Below are 25,311 nucleotides of genomic sequence, written 5' to 3'. Positions count from 1 at the left end.
CCAGTATGTCCATTCCTTTGAGATGATACATACCTTAGTTCTTGAATCCAGGTCACCAAGGTATTTCCTTCTGCTGAGGAAATACTTGGGGTCATCATGAGTCAAGATGGTGTCAGCATTACTCTCCTGTAAATTTCAGACGTGTGGTTTATATACTTACGTATGTGTTCTTACCTTGTGCACTTAAAAACATTTTGTTTTATATTTGAGCCCTTAGAATTTTTATAACAGTAATGTGAGGACATTTAACCCCTCGTTTTGGAAATGCTGTGACCATCATGGGAGTTGTAGTCCCCAAACATCTGGAGGGCTGAGGTTGCCTATGCCTGCTCTAGCATGTAGGATTGGTTTCTTCTTATTTTTGAACCTTTGCACAGCTTAAGTCAAGATGGCCGGGCTCTAAAGAGTAGTAGCCAGCCCTCAGTTGGCTGCTTTCTTTGCAGAAAGGGGCTAAAAAACCCCCACAGTGCTTGGGATCAAAGCTGTCACGAGTGTTTCCTTAGACACTCGCATGTCTGGCAAGGAAAAAAGGAGATTAAATTTAAGGAAATGAAGCCCTAGGGTGGGAATTTTGATTCTGTGCCTTGTAGCTTCTTTGGGAATGGGGATGGAAGCGTAAGTGTGGCCTGTCACCACCCCGAGGAAGCAGAAGAAATGTTGTTGATGTGCATATGAAACAAATCCTTGTATAGCTTGCAAATGTGATGTCTTCTGCTGTGTACTTCTGAACAGCAGGAAGTCCTCTCCAGATGATAGTTGTGGCTAGTGCCGAGGTTCCAAAAGGGAGGTACAAGCATGACAGAATTATTCCACACGCCATTGCTGCCTTGTGCTCTTAGGATTGCACAGCTTCCCAAGCCAACTCTTCTAAGCTATAATTACTTAGAGGCTTCTTAGAGGAGTATAGCATCTAGATCAAGGGAAGTAATAGTGCCACTGTATTCTGCTCTGGTCAGACCTCACCTGGAGTACTGTGTCCGGTTCTGGGCACCACAGTTCAAGAAGGACACTGACAAACTGGAACGTGTCCAGAGGAGGGCAACCAAAATGGTCAAAGGCCTGGAAACGATGCCTTATGAGGAACAGCTAAGGGAGCTGGGCATGTTTAGCCTGGAGAAGAGGAGGTTAAGGGGTGATATGATAGCCATGTTCAAATATATAAAAGGATGTCACATAGAGGAGGGAGAAAGGTTGTTTTCTGCTGCTCCAGAGAAGCGGACACGGAGCAATGGTTCCAAACTACAAGAAAGAAGATTCCACCTAAACATTAGGAAGAACTTCCTGACAGTAAGAGCTGTTTGACAGTGGAATTTGCTGCCAAGGAGTGTGGTGGAGTCTCCTTCTTTGGAGGTCTTTAAGCAGAGGCATGACAACCATATGTCAGGAGTGCTCTGATGGTGTTTCCTGCTTGGCAGGGGGTTGGACTCGATGGCCCTTGTGGTCTCTTCCAACTCTATGATTCTATGATTCTATGATTCTGTTGGTGAGCTAGGCCTTCTAACATCCCCCAAGGGGGGAAATTGAGCTTCTCTGGAGTAAGTGAAAATGCAGCACAGATGGGCAGCCAGGTTGCTGAGGATTTGCTGTCCCTGCCCTACATCTGGAAGACAAATATGGGCTGCATGTTTGCATATCCTGCCCTCCCACCTTAACTGTGGCCAGATGTCAGCACCAGCACTAAACACAGTTAAGTCTAACCTGGTTCCTCGTATGTAGCAGATTTAGAATCCTAGTTAAGGTCAGATAGTGTGATGGGTTGTAATCGGCAGGCCTCTGCTGAGCATCAAGGTGAAAGTGGATCCACGCTCTTACCTGGGAGGGTTGTAAGATGGCAGTAGGGATGTGGGTGGTGCTGTGGTCTAAACCACTGAGCCTCTTGGGCTTGCCAATTGGAAGGTCAGTGGTTTGAATCCCCGCGATGGGGTGAGCTCCCGTTGCTCTGTCCCAGTTCCTGCCGACCTAGCAGTTCAAAAGCCAGTGCAAGTAGATAAATAGGTAGAGAGAGCCAGTGTGGTGTAGTGGTTAAGAGCGGTAGTCTCGTAATCTGGGGAACTGGGTTCGCTTCCCCGCTCCTCCACATGCAGCTGCTGGGTGACCTTGGGCTAGTCACACTTCTCTGAAGTCTCTCAGCCCCACTCACCTCACAGAGTGTTTGTTGTGGGGGAGGAAGGGAAAGGAGAATGTTAGCCGCTTTGAGACTCCTTAAAGGGAGTGAAAGGCGGGATATCAAATCCAAACTCTTCTTCTTCTTCTTCTTCTTAGGTACTGCTGTGGCGGAAAGGTAAACAGCATTTCCGTGCGCTCTGGTTTCTGTCACGGTGTTCTTTTGCGCCAGAAGCAGTTTAGTCCTGCTGGCCACATGACCCGGAAAGCTGTCTGTGGTCAAACTCTGGCTCCCTTGGTCTGAAAGCGAGATATTCACTGCAACCCCATAGTTGCCTTTGACTGGACTTAACCGGCCAGGAATCCTTTACCTTTACTTTTTTAGAGGCAGGAAATTACTGTGCTGGCATCCATCTGTCTCAGGACAACAGAGGAGTGTTTCCTGGAAGGGAGAATTTGGCATGGAAAGGAGAGGAATCTCATGATCTCACAACCCACTATCAGCCAGTTAATCATAGTTAGGAAGACACTGATTCTACATCGGCTCCAAAAAGAAAGAAAGAGGAGAGCAAGATAAATCAGACTTGTAATCTGTATAAAATCAGCATGAAGAGATGGGGACTTGGCAATAGTTATTCAAAAGCTTGGGATGATTTAAGAGAGCATTGGTACCCTCTGCTAGCTGCACTCCAGCTGTTGACCTCAGGAACCCTGGGATGGAGAATAGTGAGTCTGTACAGCAGCCTCACTGTAGCTGGTATCACTGACCCTGTAGCTGGAGTCAGTCAGGGTAACAGGCCAGGTGGAAAAAGGCCTGCAAGACAAGGAACAGGTCTTCCAGGACTCACAGCCAAGATGACAAACTTTCCAAAGGTCTGATTCCTGTGCTTCAGAAAGTCACACAAGCAGTAAAGCTTGACTTAGTGAAATTCCTAAATTATTGGTATAGGAACAGAAGAATGAGATGTGAGAACCATGTAGCTAAGATGCAACAACCAACTAAAACCTTTTCGCATGCTAAGTTTGTTACTCTAAGCTCAGACCGCATGATTCTCATGAGTCAATACTGAGTTCCTATAACTTTCACCACTGTAACAAAGCCAGGTTTTACTGCCTGTGCTTTCTGACTGATGTATGGAACAGCACATGAACCTGACCTTTGAAGAGTTTGCAAGTAAACCATTTTTTAACTTACCAAATGTGTGGTCTTTTTACTATGCTAAGGGAAGAAGGAAGTTTTGGAAGAAACTCACAAGGGCATATTTTAAAGATTTATCAAACTACTTGGATGCATGTTTTGTGATTTTAAATCTCTGCTGGGGTTCTTTCACCAAGGATTTCTTGCCCGAGACCTGGATTTTGGCATCAAGGAATTATCCTTTTATATTTATATTTTTTGCTTGCCACCAACAGGGAAAAGATGCAATTGCATATGAGCTCAAAGGGCACACAAAGCAAAACAGAAAGGCCTGACTGTCTTCTTGTTGGAAGAAACCTTCAGGCCAGTCAGGTTTAAATGGACCGTTTGTTTAAGGATAGAAAGAAAAGTGGGGGGAAAGAATTGAATCTGAAATCAACAGGAAGTATTTGCAGTTATTGGCTACAGTCCCACACATAGTAATGTGACTAAATCTCCCACTGATTTGAGCGAGAGTGATGCAGTTGTAACTGTGTGCAGGATTGCAACCATTGTGAATAAGAGAGTTCTCTGCTGAATGTTGTATTTATTCAGAAGGTGACTGTGATAGTGATTGTTGGTATTCACGCACAGCTTCCCAAGCAAATTTCAGCCGATTAAGTGAAAAGTCACGATAATACAAGACAGAATCAACCCAGCTTAATGAGTTACACCCTTTGAAGCCTCCACAAAATATAAAGCCACCTGTAGCTATAGTAACTTATAAACAAAATATAATACTTTCTTAAAACTAAACAGCACACCAAGCCAGACTGTGGTTTCATATATTACCAAAAATGCATGAAATCCAGTGTATACGAGACCTTTTAATTTAATTTTTGGAAGAATAAAATTCCTATGACTTTAATTGCTTCTTGTACATTAATTGAAAGAGTTTTTCTTTCATTATAAGGGGTGGGTGAGTGTTGCTTATTCGTAAAAATGCTGACCAGCGTTTTCAGGCCTTGTGGATAGAAATCTGAATGGATATAGTTTTAAATTCTCTTGTCTGTTGCAATCAAGTTCATGCTAAACCAAAATTAGCATGAGGTAAGGTAACCTAACATTGCACACATGAGGTCAGAATAGCTCAAATGTTTCAACATTGCCTCAATTCCGTCACCACACAACCCGTGGTTTAAAAGAAGCTCAACTGTGGTTTGGTGTGACATCAACAAACCATAATTGTTGTTGTTGTTTAGTCATTTAGTCGTGTCCGACTCTTCGTGACCCCATGGACCAGAGCACACCAGGCACTCCTGTCTTCCACTGCCTCCCGCAGTTTGGTCAAACTCATGCTGGTAGCTTTGAGAACACTGTCCAACCATCTCGTCCTCTGTCGTCCCCTTCTCCTTGTGCTCTCCATCTTTCCCAACATCAGGGTCTTTTCCAGGGAGTCTTCTCTCCTCATAAGGTGGCCGAAGTATTGGAGTCTCAGCTTCACAATCTGTCCTTCCAGTGAGCACTCAGGGCTGATTTCCTTCAGAATGGAGAGGTTTGATCTTCTTGCAGTCCATGGGACTCTCAAGAGTCTCCTCCAGCACCCGGAGCAGGAACCGGCAAGCCACTCTAGTATCCCTGCCAAGAAAACCATAATTAGAGCTGCATTTAATATGAGGTCTCCCATTTTAGGTAGCACAGTGTCGTTTACCATCTCAAAGGTTCTGCTAATTTCTATCTCCTACTGCTACCCTGTACTAGGGATGCTTAAGTTGGTAACATAGGAGTATTGGCCAGGATTCAAGCACTTGGGAATGCCTAGTGAGTTTTCAATATTGCCATTCAAACTGCAGACCATACTTCCCCTCCTCAGCTTTGTATCACAAACTGCTTTTGAGAGGACTCCCTGTTTCAAAAGTGGCTTTTAGAAAATGAAGGTTAAAAGTCCCCACACACCCCACCCTACCAGGCACGTGGAAAAACTTGTGTAGCTCTTTGGGATCCCAGCAATTACACAGAGCACGTTAATTCCCCTGTTAAGTTTGCATTAAAGCTCTGAAATCAAGTGATGAAGAAGAAAAGGAAATTTACTTAAAACGTTTAATCCCATTATAAATTTCCTATGCAGATGTTGTATAAAACTGTAAAAAGGGATCTGTTGTCACTGCTGCATTTGCCCAACTAACACTTAACAGCTAATTATCACATGATAACAGGAGTCTTTTTGGCACTCTCTTAAAAAAAAGAAAAGAAAAGAAATAATGTTCTTTAATCCATTGATCTTGACAGCAGCTGGTCTATGCCAGAAAACCCTCTGGGTGGTGATTTTACGGAGGTGAAAGGCTAAGCAATAGAAATAAATATGGCCTTTCCAATAAAGACAGACTGATTTGTCAGGGTGCCTAGAGGGAGTGACTTGCCTAAGCAGTAGTTTTATGGAAAACAACTGTTTCTTTTAATATTTGCTGAGCATTGTTTCTGCTAGACAAAACAACTGAACATATTAATTTCTTTTTCTAACTTGATGTGATTTAATAATACAGTGATCAGGGCTTCTTCCGCATGTTAGGACTAGATCATTTGAGGCTTCAAAATTAATCCTAGTATAGCCAGGAGCCCTTCTCTTGCAGTTAGTGGATGGCCTGGTTTATAAGTCATGCTAAGCCAAACCATGACTTAGCATGAGTGTGCAAGTAATCCGGCTCCTTGGTAGGAGATTGTGTCTGTTCTGCACCTCCCTGTTTGTTTTGCTGCTGAGCCATGCTGAGCTGAGCTGTGGCTCCGTTTCAAGTGCTGTACGAACCCAGCCTTGTGGTTCAGCTCTCTCCAGACTATCCACACATGGTCAACCAAGCTTTGCTAAGCCAAGCCATGGTTTAGTTCAGCATAATTCAGCACCAAAACAACGTGAGAGGAGTGGTTGTGATCTCCCACCTGGGAGCTTGCAATATATGTGCTAAGCTCTTGTTTGCCTCAGCATGATGTGAGAAGCAGGCTGTGATAGGAATTTTGAGGTCTTAGATATATGGTAATGTTCATAACCGCACGTACATAGATCAGCACAGGAAGACCGACCTGAAGCCATTTTGATTCCTAAACTGAGCAAATGTTTTCTCTGCAAGGTCAAAGTGGAAAAGCTGCCCCATTGTCTTTTCCTTCACAAATCCTGTCTTAAAGGTATGTCTGTTTGAATAGGGTGTGAGCCTGTGACCTGGCTCAGGAACTAAGAATTTATCATTACAAAAGACTGGCCAGGCTCCCCAGGGTATCCAATCAAGTGAGCATTAACAGGTAACCTGTCAGATGAGATAAACAACACACTCAGATTTCTGCTGTAGACCCCCTTTCCTGTGATGTAGGTATGATGTATCGGGGTGGTGGTCTTGGGTTACACCCCTTCTGTGATGTATGATATATGGAGGGGTGGTCTGGAGTTCCAGGGCAGGGAATTAAAAATGTCTATATAAGGCCTTGTGCACTGTTGTTTCGGGGTCCTCCTCCTTTCCTGCGGGTGAGGGGAGCACCCTGTTGCAACAGTTCAATAAAGATCAAGCTTACTAGCTGCTTTGCTTCTCAATATTCTCTGGTTGGCCTCTGTTATCTTCTCCTACCAATAGGGAACCTATGTAAGGACTCTATATGGGCTCTTGGATACCCCATAATGGAAAAGGGCAATTTTTGTTTACAACAAGGCCAAGACGTGTGACTTTCCCCCTACTCCCTTATAGGAAGGAAGTTGAGCAGTTGGGGGAGTGGTGTAGGAAAAACAACTTATTCCTCAACTTAAAGAAAACCAAAGAGATTACTGTGGACTTTAGGAAATGTAAATTGAATATTCAGCCACTTATTATTGAGGGGAAGTGCGTGGAACAGGTCTCGGTGTTTCGATTTCTGGGAATGGAGTTGCGAGATGACCTAACCTGGGGAGAAAACAGCAAAGACCTGATGAAGAGAGCACAGCAGAGGTTATATTTGCTTAGAATCCTCTGGAAAAACAATCTCTCAAAGGACCTGTTGATGGCATTTTACCATTGTACTGTTGAGAGTGTATTAACTTATGGTCTGTGTGTGTGGTTTGGGAGCTGCACGGTCAGGGAAAAACCAATGCTGTCCAGGGTTGTAAAGACTGCGGAGAGAATAATTGGGTGCACTCTTCCCACCTTGGATCAAATCTATGCTTCGAGGTGCCCTAAGAAAGCTGCAGAGATGATCTCTTTCAGCTTCTGCCTTCTGGAAGAAGGTACAGGGTTATAAAGACTAGGACTAGCCGCCTGAGAAACACTTTCTACCCAAATGTGATTTTGGTTTTAAACGCAGTGTAAGGAGTCTCTATGGGAGTATATTGTATTTCAAAACGGGGTTTCAGAGTTTTTAGGGGGCTAACCAAGTTGGGATAGCTGGGATAGCAGGCTTGTTGGTTTTGAATGTCTTATAGATTTTTTTTTCAATTTCATTGTTCTGTATCGGACAATGACAATAAAGATTATCGTATCGTATTGTGTGCTTAAACTTTACCCACAAACAGTTGGCCAGGTCAGGCGCTGGCTGAAGGGACTAGGAGCTTAGCCCCTCACCAGCCCGATGCAGCTATGTCACCACTGCCCATCCTTTTCACCGAGCCCCTGGGCAGCTCCTTTTGAATGGGAATCAATTTTTGCTCCCATCTACGGTGTGAGACCACCGGCCTGTAGATCTAAAACAAAACAAAAAACCAAGCTATAAGCCTATGATATGTATAGAACTATAAAATCTATAGATTTCATAGATCTATAGGCTGGGGCATTGCATTTTGGCCGTTGCAAATAAAAGCTGATCTTGGGAGGGCGATAAGTGGTTTTGCTGCTGTCACTGGGCTGCAGCAGCAGCAGCAGAAAAACCACAGTGGTGCCCTGCAAGACGAATGCCTCGTAAGACGGAAAACTCGCTAGACGAAAGAGTTTTCCGTTTTGGAGGTGCTTCGCAAAACGAATTTCCTGTGGGCTTGCTTCGCAAGACGAAAGTGTCTTGCGAGTTCCTGTGGGTTTTTCCCCCTCCCCCCCTTTTTCTAAGCCGCTAAGCCGCTTATCCGCTAAGCCGCTAAGCCGCTAAAAGCCACTAAAAGCCGCTAGGCCGCTAATAGCGCTAAGCCGGTAAGCCGTCAATGGGCTTGCTTCGCAAGACGAAAAAACCGCTAGACGAAGAGACTCGCGGAACGGATTCTTTTCGTCTTGCGAGGCACCACTGTACTTCATGGTCACAGCTCTCTCTCTCTCTCTCTCTCTCTCTCTGTGTGTGTGTGTGTGTGTGTGTTTGGTACCATAAGCAGCATCATGTTGAGGAGCTGCTGGTCAGGCCCTGGTAACCAACACACTTTGAATTCCCGATAGTCTTTAGTCTTTTACTTTTCGTGTATGTTTCTTGCAGTCCTGCGCTCACCTTGTTAACACAGAAATTGTCTCCATTATTTCACGGAGACATGGATTGCACAGTAGGATCGCAGCCCTAACACAAAACAGATTCAACGAATACCAGCTCTTGGGGACTGAAAAACTTCACATGCTGATCACAATGAAATGTTTTGCAATATTTTCTCAGACATCAAGTAGCGGGCGGCATTCTGTTCGTATCACCGGTCTCAGTACTATTGACTTCCGGGCTGGGTTTTCTACAAGTCCAACGTTAGATTTCAAGATGACTTCCAGCAGACCAGTGCAAGGTTAGTAGTTCACATTTGGATCCTATTTACCTTTTCGGAGTCGTCTCCTGTCTAAGGGATAATTAAACAATATCCTCCCTGCCTCTCCCCCACTTGTGTAAAGCACTCAGCCCCTAAATGATGCTGACTTCTGCTAATATGTGCTTGGTCCTTGTCCCCCCCCCCAAAGGTTGTTATGCTGTTTCTGATTGTATTTTGTATGTAGCCAAGGTATTTGCTCTCTAGCTGCTGTACGCTGCCCTGGGATCTAGTGAAGGGCGGCCGATAAATCCCCTTCAAAAAATCAATACGACTGAGTAAATGCTAACAATATTGGAATGTTTTTATTTGCATTTTGTCAATAGGGATAGCTACCTACATTCTGCTAAATACCACGGGGATCCATATTCCTGCTAGAGTGGACCGACTAGAATTGCTAAGCATCACTGGAGAACTTCTGAAGACCCTTCCGGTGAAATATTTCCCTGACAGGAAACCTTATGGAATCTGGAACATTTCTGAGTTTATTCCACCGAACGAAGCCTTTTTCCTTAAAATAACTGGTTATGACAAAGACGATTACCTTTTCCAGAGAGTCTCAAGTGTTTCGTTTTCTAACATTATTCCTGGTAATTATATATATATATTTTAAAAAAGTTTTGTTCCCTGTTTGAATCATCTTTCTCTATTTAGGGGATGATTTGGGGTGGGGCGAGGTTGTCCAAAGCCCTTCCACACACCCAGTCCCCATGACACACAAAATTGCTGTTTTAGCAGTCATTTTAAGGTGGGGAGTAGCAATGCCCTCAACAGGTGAGAGTACCGTATTTTTCGCTCTATAGGACGCACCGGACGACAAGACGCACCTAGTTTTTAGAGGGGGAAATCAAGGGGGGGGGATTATTCTCCCAGAGCTTCTCGGGGCTGTGGGGGAAGTCCGGGTTCCCCCCCCAGCCCCAAAGAGCTGCGTTCTGCCCCAACCCCCACCCCATGATCTGCTGTTGTCTGTTAGATTTGCAAGAATTGTAATTTTAATTTTTTTGCTTTTGTTCTAGATGCTCCCAAAGTAAGCATGCCCAAGAAAACCCCAGGATACTACCTGCAGCCAGGTCACATTCCTTGCCATGTAGCCAGCCTCATACCATTTACTGTGTATTTTAGCAAAAATGGGATCAAGCTGGGAATGGAACGGTTTTTCAAGTAAGCAGCCATTTCTCAATTTCGTTGCGCAACAACGGGGTTTCATCCAAAGAAAAGTCATTATTTATAACAACAACAACAATAATAAAATATTTATATACCACCCTGTTATAAAGATATATCACAGTGGTTTTACAACAATATAAAAACATAAAACCAACCATGAAATCCTAAAAGTTAAAAACAAATTAAAAGCAGAGTGAAATTAAAACCAAACATCAATAGACCACTGAGGGGGGATGTATACACTTGTTGGAGCAGAAGGATTTTCAGCAGGCATTTAAAAGTTGACACAGAGGGACCCTACAGTAGACATTTTGAAAACCTATGGGGTAATATATTTCTTTAAAAGCTAGTGTGTGCTTTGAGTAACAGTGATGGTGGTGATGGTGATTGAAATTTCAATAGGGTGATGATTGAATTTCAGTAGGGACAAACATAAGATTCTATAACTTAAAAGGTAATGGGACCCCTGACCATTAGGTCCAGTCATGACTGATTCTGGGGTTGCGGCGCTCATCTGGCTTTATTGACCGAGGGAGCCGGTGTACAGCTTCCGGGTCATGTGGCCAGCATGACTAAGCCGCTTCTGGCGAACCATAGCAGTGCACGGAAATGCTGTTTACCTTCCCGCTGGAGCGATACCTATTTATCTACTTGCACTTTGACGTGCTTTCGAACTGCTAGGTTGGCAGGAGCAGGGACCAAACAACGGGAGCTCACCCCGTTGCGGGGATTCGAACTGCCGACCTTCTGATCGGCAAGTCCTAGGCTCTGTGGTTTAACCCACAGCACCAACTTAGGCAGCAATAATAACAAGCTGCACAAACACAAGATGGGGGATGCCTTGGTTGCCAGTAGTACATGCGAAAAGGATCTAGGGGTCTTAGTAGACCACAAGCTGAACATGAGTCAACAGTGTGATGTAGCAGCAAAAAAAAAGCTAATTCTATTCTAGGCTGCATCAACAGAAGTCTAGTGTCCAGATGAAGAAATGTAATAGTACCACTTTATTCTGCCTTGGTCAGACCACACCTGCAGTACTGTGTCCAGTTCTGGGCACCACAATTTAAGAAGGATATTGACAAGCTGGAACATGTGCAGAGGAGGGCAATCAAACAGAAGAATAGCAGGAATGAAAACCTGTTTGTGTAGTACAGTGGTGCCCCGGAAGACGAATGCCTCGCAATACGGAAAACTCGCTAGACGAAAGAGTTTTCCGTTTTGGAGGTGCTTCGCAAAACAAATTTCCTATGGGCTTGCTTTGCAAGACAAAAATGTCTTGCGAGTTCCTGCGGGTTTTTTCCCCTTTCCCCCCCTTTTGCTAAGCCGCTAAGCCGCTTATCCGCTAAGCCGATAAGCCGCTAAAAGCTGCTAAAAGCCGCTCAAAGCTGCTAAACCGCTAATAGCGCTAATCCGCTAAACCGTCAATGGGCTTGCTTCGCAAGACGAAAAAACCGCTAGACGAAGAGACTCGCGGAACGGATTCTTTTCGTCTTGCGAGGCACCACTGTAGTTTTTTCTACTTCCAAAATGTAGAAAGTGTGTGGCCCACATTCTTTTGAGGGTATCATTCTGTTTGGCAAGCTGACATGCTTGTGCAGAGGGAACATTTGTAATAGTGTGACATAGAATTCCACCCTATATAATTAATCAATTAGCAGGCTGGATTCCTGTAATGCTGTCCTGTAAACTGCTGTCAGTTTTATCACATAATCTTTTTCATGAAGTTCCATTAAGTCATTGCAGGCACATACTTCACCAGTTCAGTAATTTGGGTCTCAAACTTTAATGACCAAATTGCTTGTTTTTTTTCTCTTAATTTCCCCCATCTCTTGTTACATGACTGTGGAACAGAGCAGAATATGTTGATGCTTTCACAAAATAATCTTCAAGCCAAGGGTTACTGACTAAGAGCTGCATCTTAAGTAATGAGATTTACATTGGCTTTTCTCCTCTTGCATGGAGAGCTTGCAGTTACGTATGTGTTTTAAAAGGATTGATCAAGTTCCATAGTATACTAGTCTCCCTTGATTTAGGATGAAGGCAGACATAACATTTTAATAGTGTGGGCACAGCAAGCCCTTTACAAAGTTTATAACACATATAAAATACTATGGGCAGCGGTTAGATATACTGTAGTAATCATGTAATGTTGTGCTAGATATTAAATTAAGCATGACTGTGCTTTACTTTTGCAGTTCCCCGAAGTGGGTATGCTTGATAATATTTAAATGATGTCTTTAAATTTTGGCAATCACTTCTCAGCTAGCATCAATGTAGCCGTAACACTGCAGTGGTACCTCGGTTTACGAACTTAATCCGTTCCGGAAGTCTGTTCTTAAACTGAAACCATTCTTAAACCGAGGCGTGCTTTCCCTAATGAGGCCTCCCGCCGCCAGTGCCCTTCCACTGTTTGGATTCCGTTCTTAGACCGAGGTAAAGTTTGCAAACTGGGACACTAGTTTTGCGGAGCTTGCAAACCGAATTGTTTGTAAACAGGGCTGTTCTTAAAGTGAGGTACTACTGTAGATTGAAAACTTCAAAAAGTTTTCAGCAGGAGCAGAAGAAATGCCATGCATAACAGCTAACCAATGTGCTAGTGTGGTGTAGTGGTTAAGAGCAGTAGACTCGTAATCTGGTGAACCGGGTTTGAGTCTCCGCTCCCCCACATGCAGCTGCTGGGTGACCTTGGGCCAGTCACACTTCTTTGAAGTCTCTCAGCCCCACTCACCTCACAGAGTGTTTGTTGTGGGGGAGAAAGGGAAAGGAGAATGTTAGCCGCTTTGAGACTCCTTCAGGTAGTGATAAAGCGGGATATCAAATCCAAACTCTTCTTGTTCTAACCAGCGTTTTAGCGCAAATGATTAGCACAGCATCAGATGATCACACTTTGCATTGGTATAATTATATATTCCCCGTGCTGCAAACTGAGTTCCATCATTATTTCTTTAATTTGGTTTTCCTTCTTTGCATTGTAGCCCAAACTGTTTTATTCTGTGAAGGAAGCTTTGCATTTTTCTCTCTGCGGTTATCGTGGGTCACTTTGTGACAGGGGTTTACCTGTGGGTGGAAGTTTAGGACTATGGTTCAGGGATGCCTTCAGGATTTCCTCATGTATGTGGATTGGGGGCCATGCATGAGAACGTGCATACAATTTATTGGCAGAAACTGATTATTCACAGAAATTTTGGGGCATGGGCATTCAGATTTTGGCTTATATCTTTTGATGCTTTTTTTTTTTTTTAAATGGAAGCTAAGAGTTCAGGTCCCCAGCTGGCCTTGCTCCACTTCCCAATCCAACCTTTTCTCCCCATCAGTTGGCTACAGAGGTGCAGTGTTTCTCAAACATGGGTCCCCAGCTGTTGCTAGCCCACAACTCCCACCATCCCCAGCTAGCAGAACCCAGTGGTCTGGGATTATGGGAGTTACAGTCCAACAACAGCTGGGAACCCAATTTGGAGAAATATTGGTAGTGTAATAATAATATAATAATATATAATAATTTGGGACGTGGGTGGCACTGTGGGTTAAACCACAGAGCCTAGGACTTGCCGATCAGAAGGTCGGCAGTTTGAATCCCTGCGACGGGGTGAGCGCCCGTTTCTCGGTCCCTGCTCCTGCCAACCTAGCAGTTCAAAAGCACGTCAAAAGTGCAAGTAGATAAATAGGTACCGCTCCGGCGGGAAGGTAAACGGCATTTCCGTGTGCTGCTCTGGTTCACCAGAAGCGGCTTAGTCATGCTGGCCACATGACCTGGAAGCTGTCTGCCGACAAACGCCGGCTCCCTCGGCCTATAGAGTGAGATGAGCACACAACCCCAGAGTCGGTCATGACTGGACCTAATGGTCAGGGGTACCTTTACCTATATAATAATTTATTATTTGTATCCCACCCATCTGGCTGGGTTTCCCCAGCCACTCTGGGCGCCTTCCAACAAAGATTAAAAATACGTCATGTAGAACTGGCAAACAGGATGGAGCCACTGGGCTGTCCTAAGCCTTGAGTATAAATACCAGGATCTGGTCTATAGAGCGGAAACTCTACTTGTATCTGGCCTATAGAGCAGTAGCTTCTCCTGTTGTTCTCGGGCTTCAGTCTCCAGTTCCTCCTGGACTAGTTTAGGGTACAGATACCCACAGCCACAGCTCAACATTGTAACTGCAGTGGGGAAGGGATGGAGGTTTATAAACTACAGCCTAACTTCTTTATCCTTCATTGCAAATCATTTATACGGGATGGAATTCTATATTGTGCTGTGATGAACAAGAATGCCAGTTTGCCGGACAGAACCATCCCCACTGTAATGATCTCTGGCAGGCAAGCCAACCCCGATAAGAAGTAATGACTCTCTGGCAGTTTTATGTACGTTTATTTCCAAAAAACACATCCAGAGCACGGCTTCTTGCCTGTTTGCATTTATGATAGTTGGTCAGTCTGAATCTTCACCCTCCCGCAGCAAGAAGGATGCCAAACTCCCACCTTTCCCCTCTTTCCCTTCCGTTGCCCTCTGATCTTATCCAGTCGCCTAGAACGGGAATCGAGAGGCTGGCCTGCCCCCTCCCCACTTCCACTCTACAAAGACTCAGACCTCTGCTTATCTACTGATTGTCTAGCAACTCTCTGGCTGCCTTCCAACTCTTCCTCTCCTTGAGATCTAACTGAGTTTTCCCCAGGAAGGGGGGGTCAAACTATCCTTTCTCGACCATCTCTCGTCTGCAGAGTTGGTCCCTTGTTCACTTAGTTCAGTTTCTGAGTCTAACTCTTCCCCTGTGCTCTGGGGGGCCATGTTCCTGACACCCACTCATCTCCCTCTGTGCTGGTCTGGGATTCTCCCAATCCTGCAAAGACAATTTCAAGGGGCAAGTGAGAGGAGCAGGGGAAGTCCCATTGCCTGCGTGGAAGACCCTACACTGCGCTTCCACTGACAGGGCTCATTAGGTGAATCCCAGTGTTGTTTATTATTATTATTATTATTTATTACAGAGACTCTGCTAATGTGAACTGGGAGATCGCTAAGGTGTCTCTGCTGGATGAGGGTTACTACGAATGTATTGCCAGCAGCAGCGCAGGAACCGGCCGTGCACAGACATTTCTGGACGTGTCAGGTTAGTGACGTTTACTATCTCATTTCCAGAGGGATCCATTTCACTCCCGATTTGTGGAGATTTGATTCTGCAAAACAAACCTGATGACATTTTAATGAATTCCAGGTTGTGTAGCCAATATGCAACCCAACAAAAGATAAAGGACTGCTTGGACGACTGCGTAATTACTTAACTTAACGAAACTCACTACTGCGGGATGCAGCCATGGCCACTGTCTTAGACAGCCTTTGAAAAATAGAATTAGGCGAATTATAAGAACACAAGGAAATCCCTGCTGGATCAGGCCAGGAGGCAGAACTGTGGGGGGAGGTCTCCAGCTAATTAATTCCCACCCCCTGATATAAAACTCTGCCAGTTCCTTCAGGATCCTGCTTATATACAGTGGTACCTTGGTTTACGAACTTAATTCGTTCCGGAAGTCCGTTCTTAAACTGAAACCGTTCTTAAACCAAGGTGCGTTTTCCCTAATGAGACTTCCCGCCGCCGGTGCCCTTCCACTGTTCAGCTTCCATTCATTAGACCGAGGTAAAGTTCGCAAACTGGGACACTACTTCTGGTTTTGCGGAGTTCATAAACCGAATTGTTCATAAAGGGAGCTGTTCTTAAACCGAGGTACCACTGTACAGTGGTACCTCGGGTTACAGACGCTTCAGGTTACAGACCCCGCTAACCCAGAAATAGTACCTCGGGTTAAGAACTTTGCTTCAGGATGAGAACAGAAATTGTGCAACGGTGTCATGGTGGCAGCAGGAGGCCCCATTAGCTAAAGTGGTGCTTCAGGTTAAGAACAGTTTCAGGTTAAGAACGGACCTCCAGAATGAATTAAGTTCTTAATCCGAGGTACCACTGTATTTACATTTAGCCTCTCTGCTGCAGGAGCACTATCCGTGGTCCTGAAACCCACACCTTAATCTCTCTCCAAGGTGCTGACATTTATTTATTTATTGCCTCCCTTTGCTTGAGCAATCACCTCTCCTAGGTGGTGGGCATCTCTGCAGATCACAACATAAATTGATCGTTATGAAAACTTCATCCCCCACAGGAACTTGCAAATGCAATAGCTATTAGCTCTGTTAGCTGAACTTCCCTCCATATGTTCAGATTCGTGATGCTTCTGAACACCGGTTGTTGAGGACCTAAGGTATACTTATTTTAGATGGCTGTTTCAGATCACATGTGATAATTCCTCCAGAGCAGCTGTTTCTTTGGCCACCTTAACCGGGATCCTTGTCTGGCGTGAAGTTGAAATCTTCATGTAAGGAGTGACATCAATGGGTGCCTGTCCTGCCCCATGCATTATACTCATTGACAGGAAATAGGTTGAGAAACCATTTCTTGGCTCACTAAAATCTGGTTCTCCTGCTGGACTTCTTTAGTATGGTAACTTCCCTGTTTGAGAACCAGAACCTGCCTGTTTGCTGGAAGGTACAGTAATTGTTTGCAGGAATATCCACTCAGTCAACATTCAGAAGTTTAACCACTTCAGTGAACCATATATCGATGAAGGCTATTTTTTTACCCTTGCATATAATTCCAGATACATTAAATGAATATCACTATAAATAAGGATGCTGTCTAGACAACATCTTAAAAAGCAGAGACATCACCTTGCCAACAAAGGTCCGTATAGTTAAAGCTATGGTTTTCCCAGTAGTGATGTATGGAAGTGAGAGCTGGACCATAAAGAAGGCTGATCGCCGAAGAATTGATGCTTTTGAATTATGGTGCTGGAGGAGACTCTTGAGAGTCCCATGGACTGCAAGAAGATCAAACCTATCCATTCTTAAGGAAATCAGCCCTGAATGCTCACTGGAACAACAGATCCTGAAGCTGAGACTCCAATACTTTGGCCGCCTCATGAGAAGAGAAGACTCCCAGGAAAAGACCCTTAAGTTTAGGAAAGATGGAGGGCACAAGGAGAAGGGGACGACAGAGGACGAGATGGTTGGATAGTGTTCTTGAAGCTACCAGCATGAGTTTGACCAAACTGCGGGAGGCAGTGGAAGACAGGAGTGCCTGGCGTGCTCTGGTCCATGGGGTCACAAAGAGTTGGAAACGACTAAACAACAACAACAAATAAATAAGGAGGTGTTCTGAAAGCAACCATAGGATTGAGGCTTTCATTATATGATATACGATTTCTCAACCAACAAAGAAAATAAGTTTAACAGTTAAAAAAAAACCACATTGACTCCAAATATAATAGTCAAAGAGGCAAGGTCAGCTCAATATTGTTCAACGGGAGTTTTAACATTTGGTCGAAATGTCTATAAATGTCTCGGAAGAATTCAGAGTCAAAGGAACTCTGTTATGCAAAGATAAATGTGGACTTGTAAATCAGTGCTGGCATGAACATTCCTGTGTCTTTACAGGCTCTGTTTAGTTTTAGGAACTGTAAATCTTTCTAAAGGCAACTCATAAGAAAGAATGAATGTGAAATAATAAAGTTTTTACAGATTTCTTTTGTTTTCGTAACTAAAACTAGAAACCAAGAGCTAGATATATACCCTTGCCACTCTCCCAGGATAATCTTTCTTCCCAACTTATATTTTATATTTTATTGGACTCTCTGACACAATGGATCAGAAATTATTCTTGCCCTTAATTCAGTGTTTCCCAACCTTGTGCCTCCAGCTGTTTTTGAACTACAACTCCCATCATCCCTGACTAGCAAGACCAGTGGCAAGGGATGATGGGAATTGTAGTCCAAAAACAGCTGGAGGCACAAGGTTGGGAAACACTGCCTTAATTATATGAAATGGCTGAAATCCGGTCAACATTCCACCATGGCAGAAAGAACAAACATTTGAAGCATTTATTCCCCAACCCTTGCAATATTAAAGCTGAAAATGTCCTATGGCTTGTTAACTCATGTACTTTTACTACCTATGACAGCTTGCTCTGAATGTGAGGAAGATTTGCCTAGAAGCGACCCAGCTGTTGTTCTGTGCTATTCATAAAAATGTAAAGGGTAGTTGAAAATGATTTCCAAATCGTGCTCTAAGGAAGTATAAAACTGTGTCAAGAATGCTGGCTCTGGTCTCCAAATAATGTATGCCCATTGATAAAGCGCATATTTTGTAAGGGAAATGCTGTTTTATTTGCACAGCATGTTAAGAGTTTTTCTAACATTCCTAATTTGAGGGTTGGGAATGAGAAGAATGAGTTGTTGTCTTCCCCCAACCCTCCTTCCCCCAACATCAGTAGAGGAATAGGACTAAAAATCTAAGATATGAAACCTTCATCCATCATTAAATCCAGGATGTGGGGATGTGGAGCTCATATTCTGACATTTTTAAAGATGCATGGCAAGAAATATGTTTTCCCTTTCAAGGGAATAACAAATAAGAGAAACACTTGCAAAAATCGTTTTCTGCACAAGGGCTTGGTTTTTATTCCATGTGGATTACCAACAAAATGAAGATCTGTTCTCAGACAATTATACTCTCACTGGATCCATTTGCCTGGAGCCCTGTTCCATGGCATGCTTAGTCTCCTCTGTAATCCATCCTTAAGAACTGCACCACCACCACCACTAATAATAATAATAATAATAATAATAATAATAATAATAATAATTTATTACCCACCCATCTGGCTGGGTTTCCCCAGCCACATGAACATGTTGGGATGAAACATAATCCTGTTTCCCCCTGAACAAGTAATTACCGTATTTTTCTGTGTATAACACGGCCCCATGTATAAGACACCCCCTATATTGGGGGACTCAAAATTAAGAAAATGGGAGGAGATTGCCCCCATATATAAGACTCCCCCCTTTTAACATTATTTTAAAGTAAAAAAACCCCTAATCTTATACATGGAAAAGTATGCTAATCACTGCTTTGCCTTCTCTTTCCTGGTGTATTGAACTTGTGAAAAAAATTCCCTATTCTTGTTTTACTCTCTGCAGAACCTCCACCTATCGTACAGGTTCCTAATAACGTCACCGTCACTCCTGGCAATCGAGCCGTGTTGACATGCTTAACCGTGAGCACAGTGCGCTACAATCTCACTTGGAACAGAAACAACAGAGACCTCAAGCTGCTTGAGCCCTCTAGAGTCCGAATGATGAGCAACCTCTCACTGGAAGTCAAGGCGGTCAAACTCTCGGATGCCGGCGAGTACAGTTGCTTGGCTTCCAACGAAGGTGGCTCCACTGTGGCTTCTGTATTCCTCACAGTGCAAGGTAACAGGAAAATGTTCTCCTCTTCCCCATTTTTGAAATAAAAAAAAGACAACATGCCACTTCTTTTCCTGATTGTGGAATGCTCTCCCCAGAGAGGCTCACCTGGTGCCATCATGGCATGCCTTTAGACCCCAGGCAAAAACATTCCTCTTTACCCAGGCCTATGGTTGTTAATTAGGACACGGGTGGCGCTGTGGTCTAAACCACTGAGCCTCTTGGACTTGCCTATCAGAAGGTCAGCGGTTCAAATCCCTGTGATGGGGTGAGCTCCCGTTGCTCAGTCCCTGCTCCTGCCAACCTAGCAGTTTGAAAGCATGTTAAAGTAGATAAATAGATAAATAGGTAGATAGTAGATAAATAGGTACCGCTCTGGCGGGAAGGTAAACGGTGTTTCCGTGTGCTGCTCTGGTTCGCCAGAAGCGGCTTAGTCATGCTGGCCACATGACCCGGAAGCTGTACACTGGCTCCCTCGGCCAGTAAAGCGAGATGAGCGCCGCAACCCAAGAGTCGGCCACGACTGGACCTAATGGTCAGGGGTCCCTTTACCTTTACCTTATGGCTATTAAATAATCTGTGGCCTGTGAAAGTGTAGGGAAGAACGCTGTTATTAACTATTTTATTACTTGACTGTCTGTCAGTATTTGTATTTTTATTATTATGTTTTTATTATTGATGTTTTGCAATGTGTTTCTAATGCCCTGATAAAGAGTGGTATATAAATCAATAATAATAATAATTATTCCCCCACTTTCTTTTGATGTCTTCTTTTCTGCCTCCGCGGCACTGCGGCTTTTTGTGTGATTTGATAAGCTCAGATAGTGTTTTTCTGCATTCCTCCAACTTATATGTGCGATTTAAAAAATCTTACGTATATTCTATCTTTCTACTTTTCCCCCAAGCGCTGATGGCGATATTGAAAGTATAGACATTCACAGCCTTCTCTTTTAAAAATATAAAGTAGTTGTGATTCCTGCATTGCAGGGGTTGGACCAGATGACCCTGTAAGTCCTTTCAAACTCTATAATTCTATGATTCTGTAAAATGGAGGCTCCATACGATGGATCGTAGGACAATCTTTGTAATTCAGTTCTGTCCGCCCCCCCCCCATTTACTGTGCGTGCATTCTGCCCTTGTCCAAGAAGTTGTCTGCTTTTATCAGTTTTATTTTAACAAAATGAAAAGGCTCAGAAATCAAAATAGGACACAGCTGCCTTTTTCAGTGGGAAGCTCGAAAGGAATTTTAAAAGAATAATATTTGGCTATAAAAAGGGACGAGCTTGACAGCAGAGCCCTTCTTATTAACTGAAAGGGAGTTCGTCAGGGGAGAAGCGAATATTTTGCCAAGACTGCATACTTTACAGCCTTTTGTTCAATACCTGCATTTTTCTTTCCTCTTATGTTCTCATCCTTTATAGGAACAGGAAATGCTCTCAGAGCAGTCCTTACTCATTTAAAAGCTGCTATCCTGAAATACAAACCCACTCCTAAATTAGTGGATCTACAAAGATGTCTGGAGGCCCTGTGGTTGCTAATTATTGCTCACAGCGGGCTTCAATGGTGATCATTAAGTGCCTTTTTGAAGTTTGCCTCTTCCACAGGAAATGCAGGATTGTGGAGGAAGAGGCAAAGACCAAGGGATACTTATAATCCTTCTAGTAAACATTCTCTTCTGGGATCAATTACTTACCTATGTGAAAGAGCAAGTAAAAAACCTAAACAAAATATGTACGCACTGTTAAAACAGCTTGTTGTGGGTGTCATCTGGAGAGAGGGATGGAGGGACACCAGCCATCCTGCTATTATTTCAGGCCATACATAATTATGCTTCATGTGACCTACATCTCTGGCCAGTTGTATATGCTAAGTGTCTAGTACAGATGTTTTCAACCTTTTTGAGTCCAGGGCTCCCTTGACCAACTACCATATTTTTCACTCCATAAGGCTTCAAGAAATCAAGAAAAAAAATATTATCCCTTCTCGCTCTCCAGGCTTCAGCGAAAGCAATGCGAAGCCTCCAGAGCACGGAGGGAGCACTCCCTCTGCACTTCGGAGGCTTTGTGTTGCTATCGCTGAAGCCAAGGAGCCTGCATTCGCTCCATAGGATGCACACAGTTTTGCAGGGGGAAAAGTGTGTCCTATAGAGCGAAAAATACGGTACATTCTTTCTGCGGCACCCCTGTGGGGCTCAGGAGCCCCGTCATGTCCGCCCTTGCCTGCAGAGCTGGCAGCCACTCACTTGTGAAGTGTTCACCCAGCCCCCTCTTCTCTCCCCTCTCCTTGGGAGTCCTCTGGGCAGCCATAGCTTCTGCCCTGGTTTCTGAGCTGCCACCCTGCCCCAAAGAGAGGCGCCTTCTCACATTGCCCCACAGGGGCCTGGGAAGCACCCCCTGGCCAGCTCCAGAGGCACCATTCGCCTGGGGAGCCTATAGCCAGGGCTGCTGCAACAAACAGCTGTGCAGGCTTTTGGGAGGCAGAGACATGAGAAGATTTCAGAGGAGAGAGGGAAGGAAAGAGGGACAGAGGCAAGGGTTGCCTGCGGCACTTGTGACCATCATTCAAGGCACCCCAGGTTGAAAACCACTGGTCTAGTGGGATCTGTAACCAAATGGATTTCTGTGCTGCATAAGCAAAATCATAAAACCCCATTGCTTCATGAAGGGTACATTTTGTCTGGTGATGAAATGAAAAGTGTGCAAGTTACAGGGAACCAGGCAGAGGGCCTTCTCAGTAGTGGCACCCGCCCTGTGGAACGTCCTTCTGTCAGATGTCAAGGAACTACCAGACTTTTAGAAGACATCTGAAGGCAGCCCTGTTTAGGGAAGCTTTTAATGTTTGATGCATTACTGGATTTAAATATTTTGTTGGAAGCCACCCAGAGTGGCTGGGGAAGCCCAGCCAGATTGGTGGGGTATAAATAATAAAATATTATTGTATTATTATTATAGTTGAAAGATAGGAAATCACAACAAATGATCTTAAATAGCGGGACAAAGAGCAGGAGGGGCACAGCGCCAAGGCTAACACAGTTCAAACACTCTGGTGGAGCCAGTTTGGTGCTGCTGTCACCTTTGCACCATGCCGGCCTTGCTGCCACATCCCTCCTCTCTCTATCCCAGTGCTGACTTCACCTTTAATGGAACTTACAGTGCAATGCTCTGTATTCAGAAGCGAGTCCCACTGAGTTCAGTGAGGTAAGCATGCATAGGATTCCAGCCCTTAGTGTGGTTAAGCATTATTAAACTGAACAGAAGTGTAACATGCAATTAGACCTCACTTGAACTCCTGACTGTAAATTCTGCTTTAGCTGTACTGCGCCTGGAATCTTTCTAAATGTGTTTGCCTTGCTTCTGCTAACGAATGAAGCTTGAATATTGCAACAAAACACTTAACATTGAGCTACAGAAAATCCAGTACATATTGTTGAAGTGTGATCCAAGGTAATATGTGCCAGACAACGTTTTCCTGTTGGAAAATGTACTGTATGTGTTTATGTAAATACCCTTTTTTCCTAGGAATTGGTTCAACAAGGTTCCATTCCAGGAACAATGCAGAAATAAATAAGGAGGGAATGTATTGTATCTGCCTAATTCTGCCCTTTTGGATCTCCTTCAAGCAAGCGGTGGAATTTAAAAAACCACACGAATCAAAATGAAAATTCTGTGTTGATCTTCTTGTAATTCTTGTACTATGTGCAATCCTACTGCTAAATGTATCATGGATTTCAGTTTTAACTATCAGTTTTCAGGGAACAAAATGGATGATAAATAACTTTTACTAATCAAATATCTCAAGGCCTCACAAGATATCAGAACCATTAGTCTGTGCCAAAATTCTGCTCCAAAACAATTTCATTTTTATCAGGGTGGACCTTATGCTCCAAATGGGTACATTCCATTCTCAAGTAGTACATAGAGTGTGCTTAACCTTCATCCAAATAACATTTTTAGGGGTGTATTTTATACCCCAACAAGATCTCAGATGTATTGGGGTGGTGGGTTTAGAATAAGATAGATAATATTTGTGTCAGATGATGTGTGTTTGACAATACCCAAGCACCCAGAGCCAGAAAACACTTATTCAGAGGTGGTAGAATTTGTGCAGAAAACATTTGCACCTGCATATTGAGTAAATGCCACAATTTATGTTCCTTTAATAAGCTATGATTTCCCCCCCCACAATTACAAACAACAAAAACTATCTTTTAGTCAACTTTGGGCAAATCCTTCCAAATGAGGCCTGCTCAGATGATATCAGAGGCAGGTGGTGCTGTGGTCTAAACCACTAAGCCTCTTGGGCTTGCCAATCAGGAGGTCGGCGGTTTGAATCTGCATGACAGGGTGAGCTCCCATTGCTCTGTCCCAGTTCCTGCCAACCTAGCAGTTCAAAAGCACGCCAGTGAAAGTAGATAAATAGGTACCACTGCGGCAGGAAGGTAAATGGCATTTCCGTGTGCTCTGGTTTCTGTCACGGTGTCCCGTTGCGCCAGAAGCAGTTTAGTCCTGCTGGCCACATTTCCTGGAAAGCTGTCTGTAGACAAACTCTGGCTTCCTCGGCCTGAAAGCGAGATGAGCGCCGCAACCCCATAGTCACCTTTGACTGGACTTAACCGTCCAGGGGTCCTTTACATTTTCTGAAACCAGGAACTACATGGCACTTATCCTTGTGGGAAGCACTTTGGGTGAGGCAATAGCAATGGCCATTTGAGACTGTTAATTTACCCTTTGAGAACTTTCAAATTACCACATGAGTGCTACTTCATGCAAACAGATCCCCACACCTTTCCTGTTTGCTTTTTTTGTTTCTGAGGTACTAAAAGCCCAATCGTCTTTTTTAACTATTGCAAGGCAAGTTTGCTTCAAGGGGGAAAGCACAGGGCAGCTATAACTTTGGTTCCACTATCTTCCTCTCCAGGATCATCAAAAACAAAATGGAGGCCATTTTTACTCTCTCTCTTTGTGTTTGTGTATAAACCCCCCAAAATCAAAATATTTTCGGTGAAAGAAAGATTACCCCAGAGGTATGATGGGCATTTGGGAAAAGGTGGCAATGTTGTACGTGGAATGTGAGGCGTTTTCTACCCCTCATGAAGAAAGCAAACTTGCCATGAGAGAAAAACATCCCCATTGACTCTTTGTCCTTGTTGTGTCACTGGCTACTGCTGGGACAGAAAACAAAGCTGGTAATTGCTGCCAGATGTCATCTTGCAGCATGCTTTGTTGACTTACCACGGGACAAACCCCTATAATGTGCAAAATGTGTTTCTTAATCCATTATTTCTGGGTACCTCCTTCACTATGTAATAGAATAACAGGGTATTGACAGAAGCGGTGCTTTTCAGGCACAGTGTGTCCTCCCATTTGAGCCAATCTCAGTTTCCTAAGGTCAACAGAAGAGTAGCTCTTCTTCAAACCCACAAAGCTTTTAAAGCATCCTCCAGTCTGTTTTGGCAACATTTGAAATGTTTAAAAAATAGCCCCGGCAGCTTTCCACATGGCAAAACAGTTCAAAACAGTTCTGCCATATACATGGAATATATAAACTATCTGGATTTGATTCCAGTCCAACTTGATTAGTCTGTCAGTTATGTCTTTCCTCTCACCATTTGTAGAGCAATTTAAAACTGCTTCGTGCTTTACACGGCATGCAAATCACATTTACTTTAGCTTTTTTAAAAACAACAACACATTTTGTTAATTTTCACAAATTTCACATAAAATTCCGATACGTAATAATTTTTTCTTTCGTTTTATTGACTTCCCATCCCGTTTTCCATGGTGATTTTTTTATTCTACCCCCTTGCTTAACTCTTTTATATAATAACCATAGTAATATAATCTCTAATTCTTTCTGTTGCTCACAGTTCAAATCCTGCTCACGAATCGATCATATTATAAAAATTTTTTAAATAGTCCAAAAAAGA

At 43.7% G+C, this 25,311-nt stretch overlaps 1 protein-coding gene across 1 annotated transcript in view; it reads left to right on the top strand.

The window, feature by feature from the left end:
* HMCN1 (hemicentin 1) overlaps positions 1-25,311 on the top strand; it is a 325,809-nt gene that overhangs the window by 77,425 nt on the left and 223,073 nt on the right. The window contains exons 7-11 of the mRNA XM_079980967.1: positions 8,795-8,915; positions 9,260-9,523; positions 9,950-10,094; positions 15,081-15,202; positions 19,116-19,391. Of these exons, the coding sequence (XP_079837093.1) occupies positions 8,795-8,915; positions 9,260-9,523; positions 9,950-10,094; positions 15,081-15,202; positions 19,116-19,391 (928 nt within the window). The remainder of the gene's footprint in view (positions 1-8,794; positions 8,916-9,259; positions 9,524-9,949; positions 10,095-15,080; positions 15,203-19,115; positions 19,392-25,311) is intronic.

The sequence above is a fragment of the Podarcis cretensis genome (assembly GCF_951804945.1).
Source record: "Podarcis cretensis genome assembly, chromosome: 6".
Classification (NCBI taxonomy): domain Eukaryota; kingdom Metazoa; phylum Chordata; class Lepidosauria; order Squamata; family Lacertidae; genus Podarcis; species Podarcis cretensis.
The sequence above is the reverse complement of the archived record's forward strand: the minus strand, read 5'-3'. Positions and strand labels throughout refer to the sequence as shown.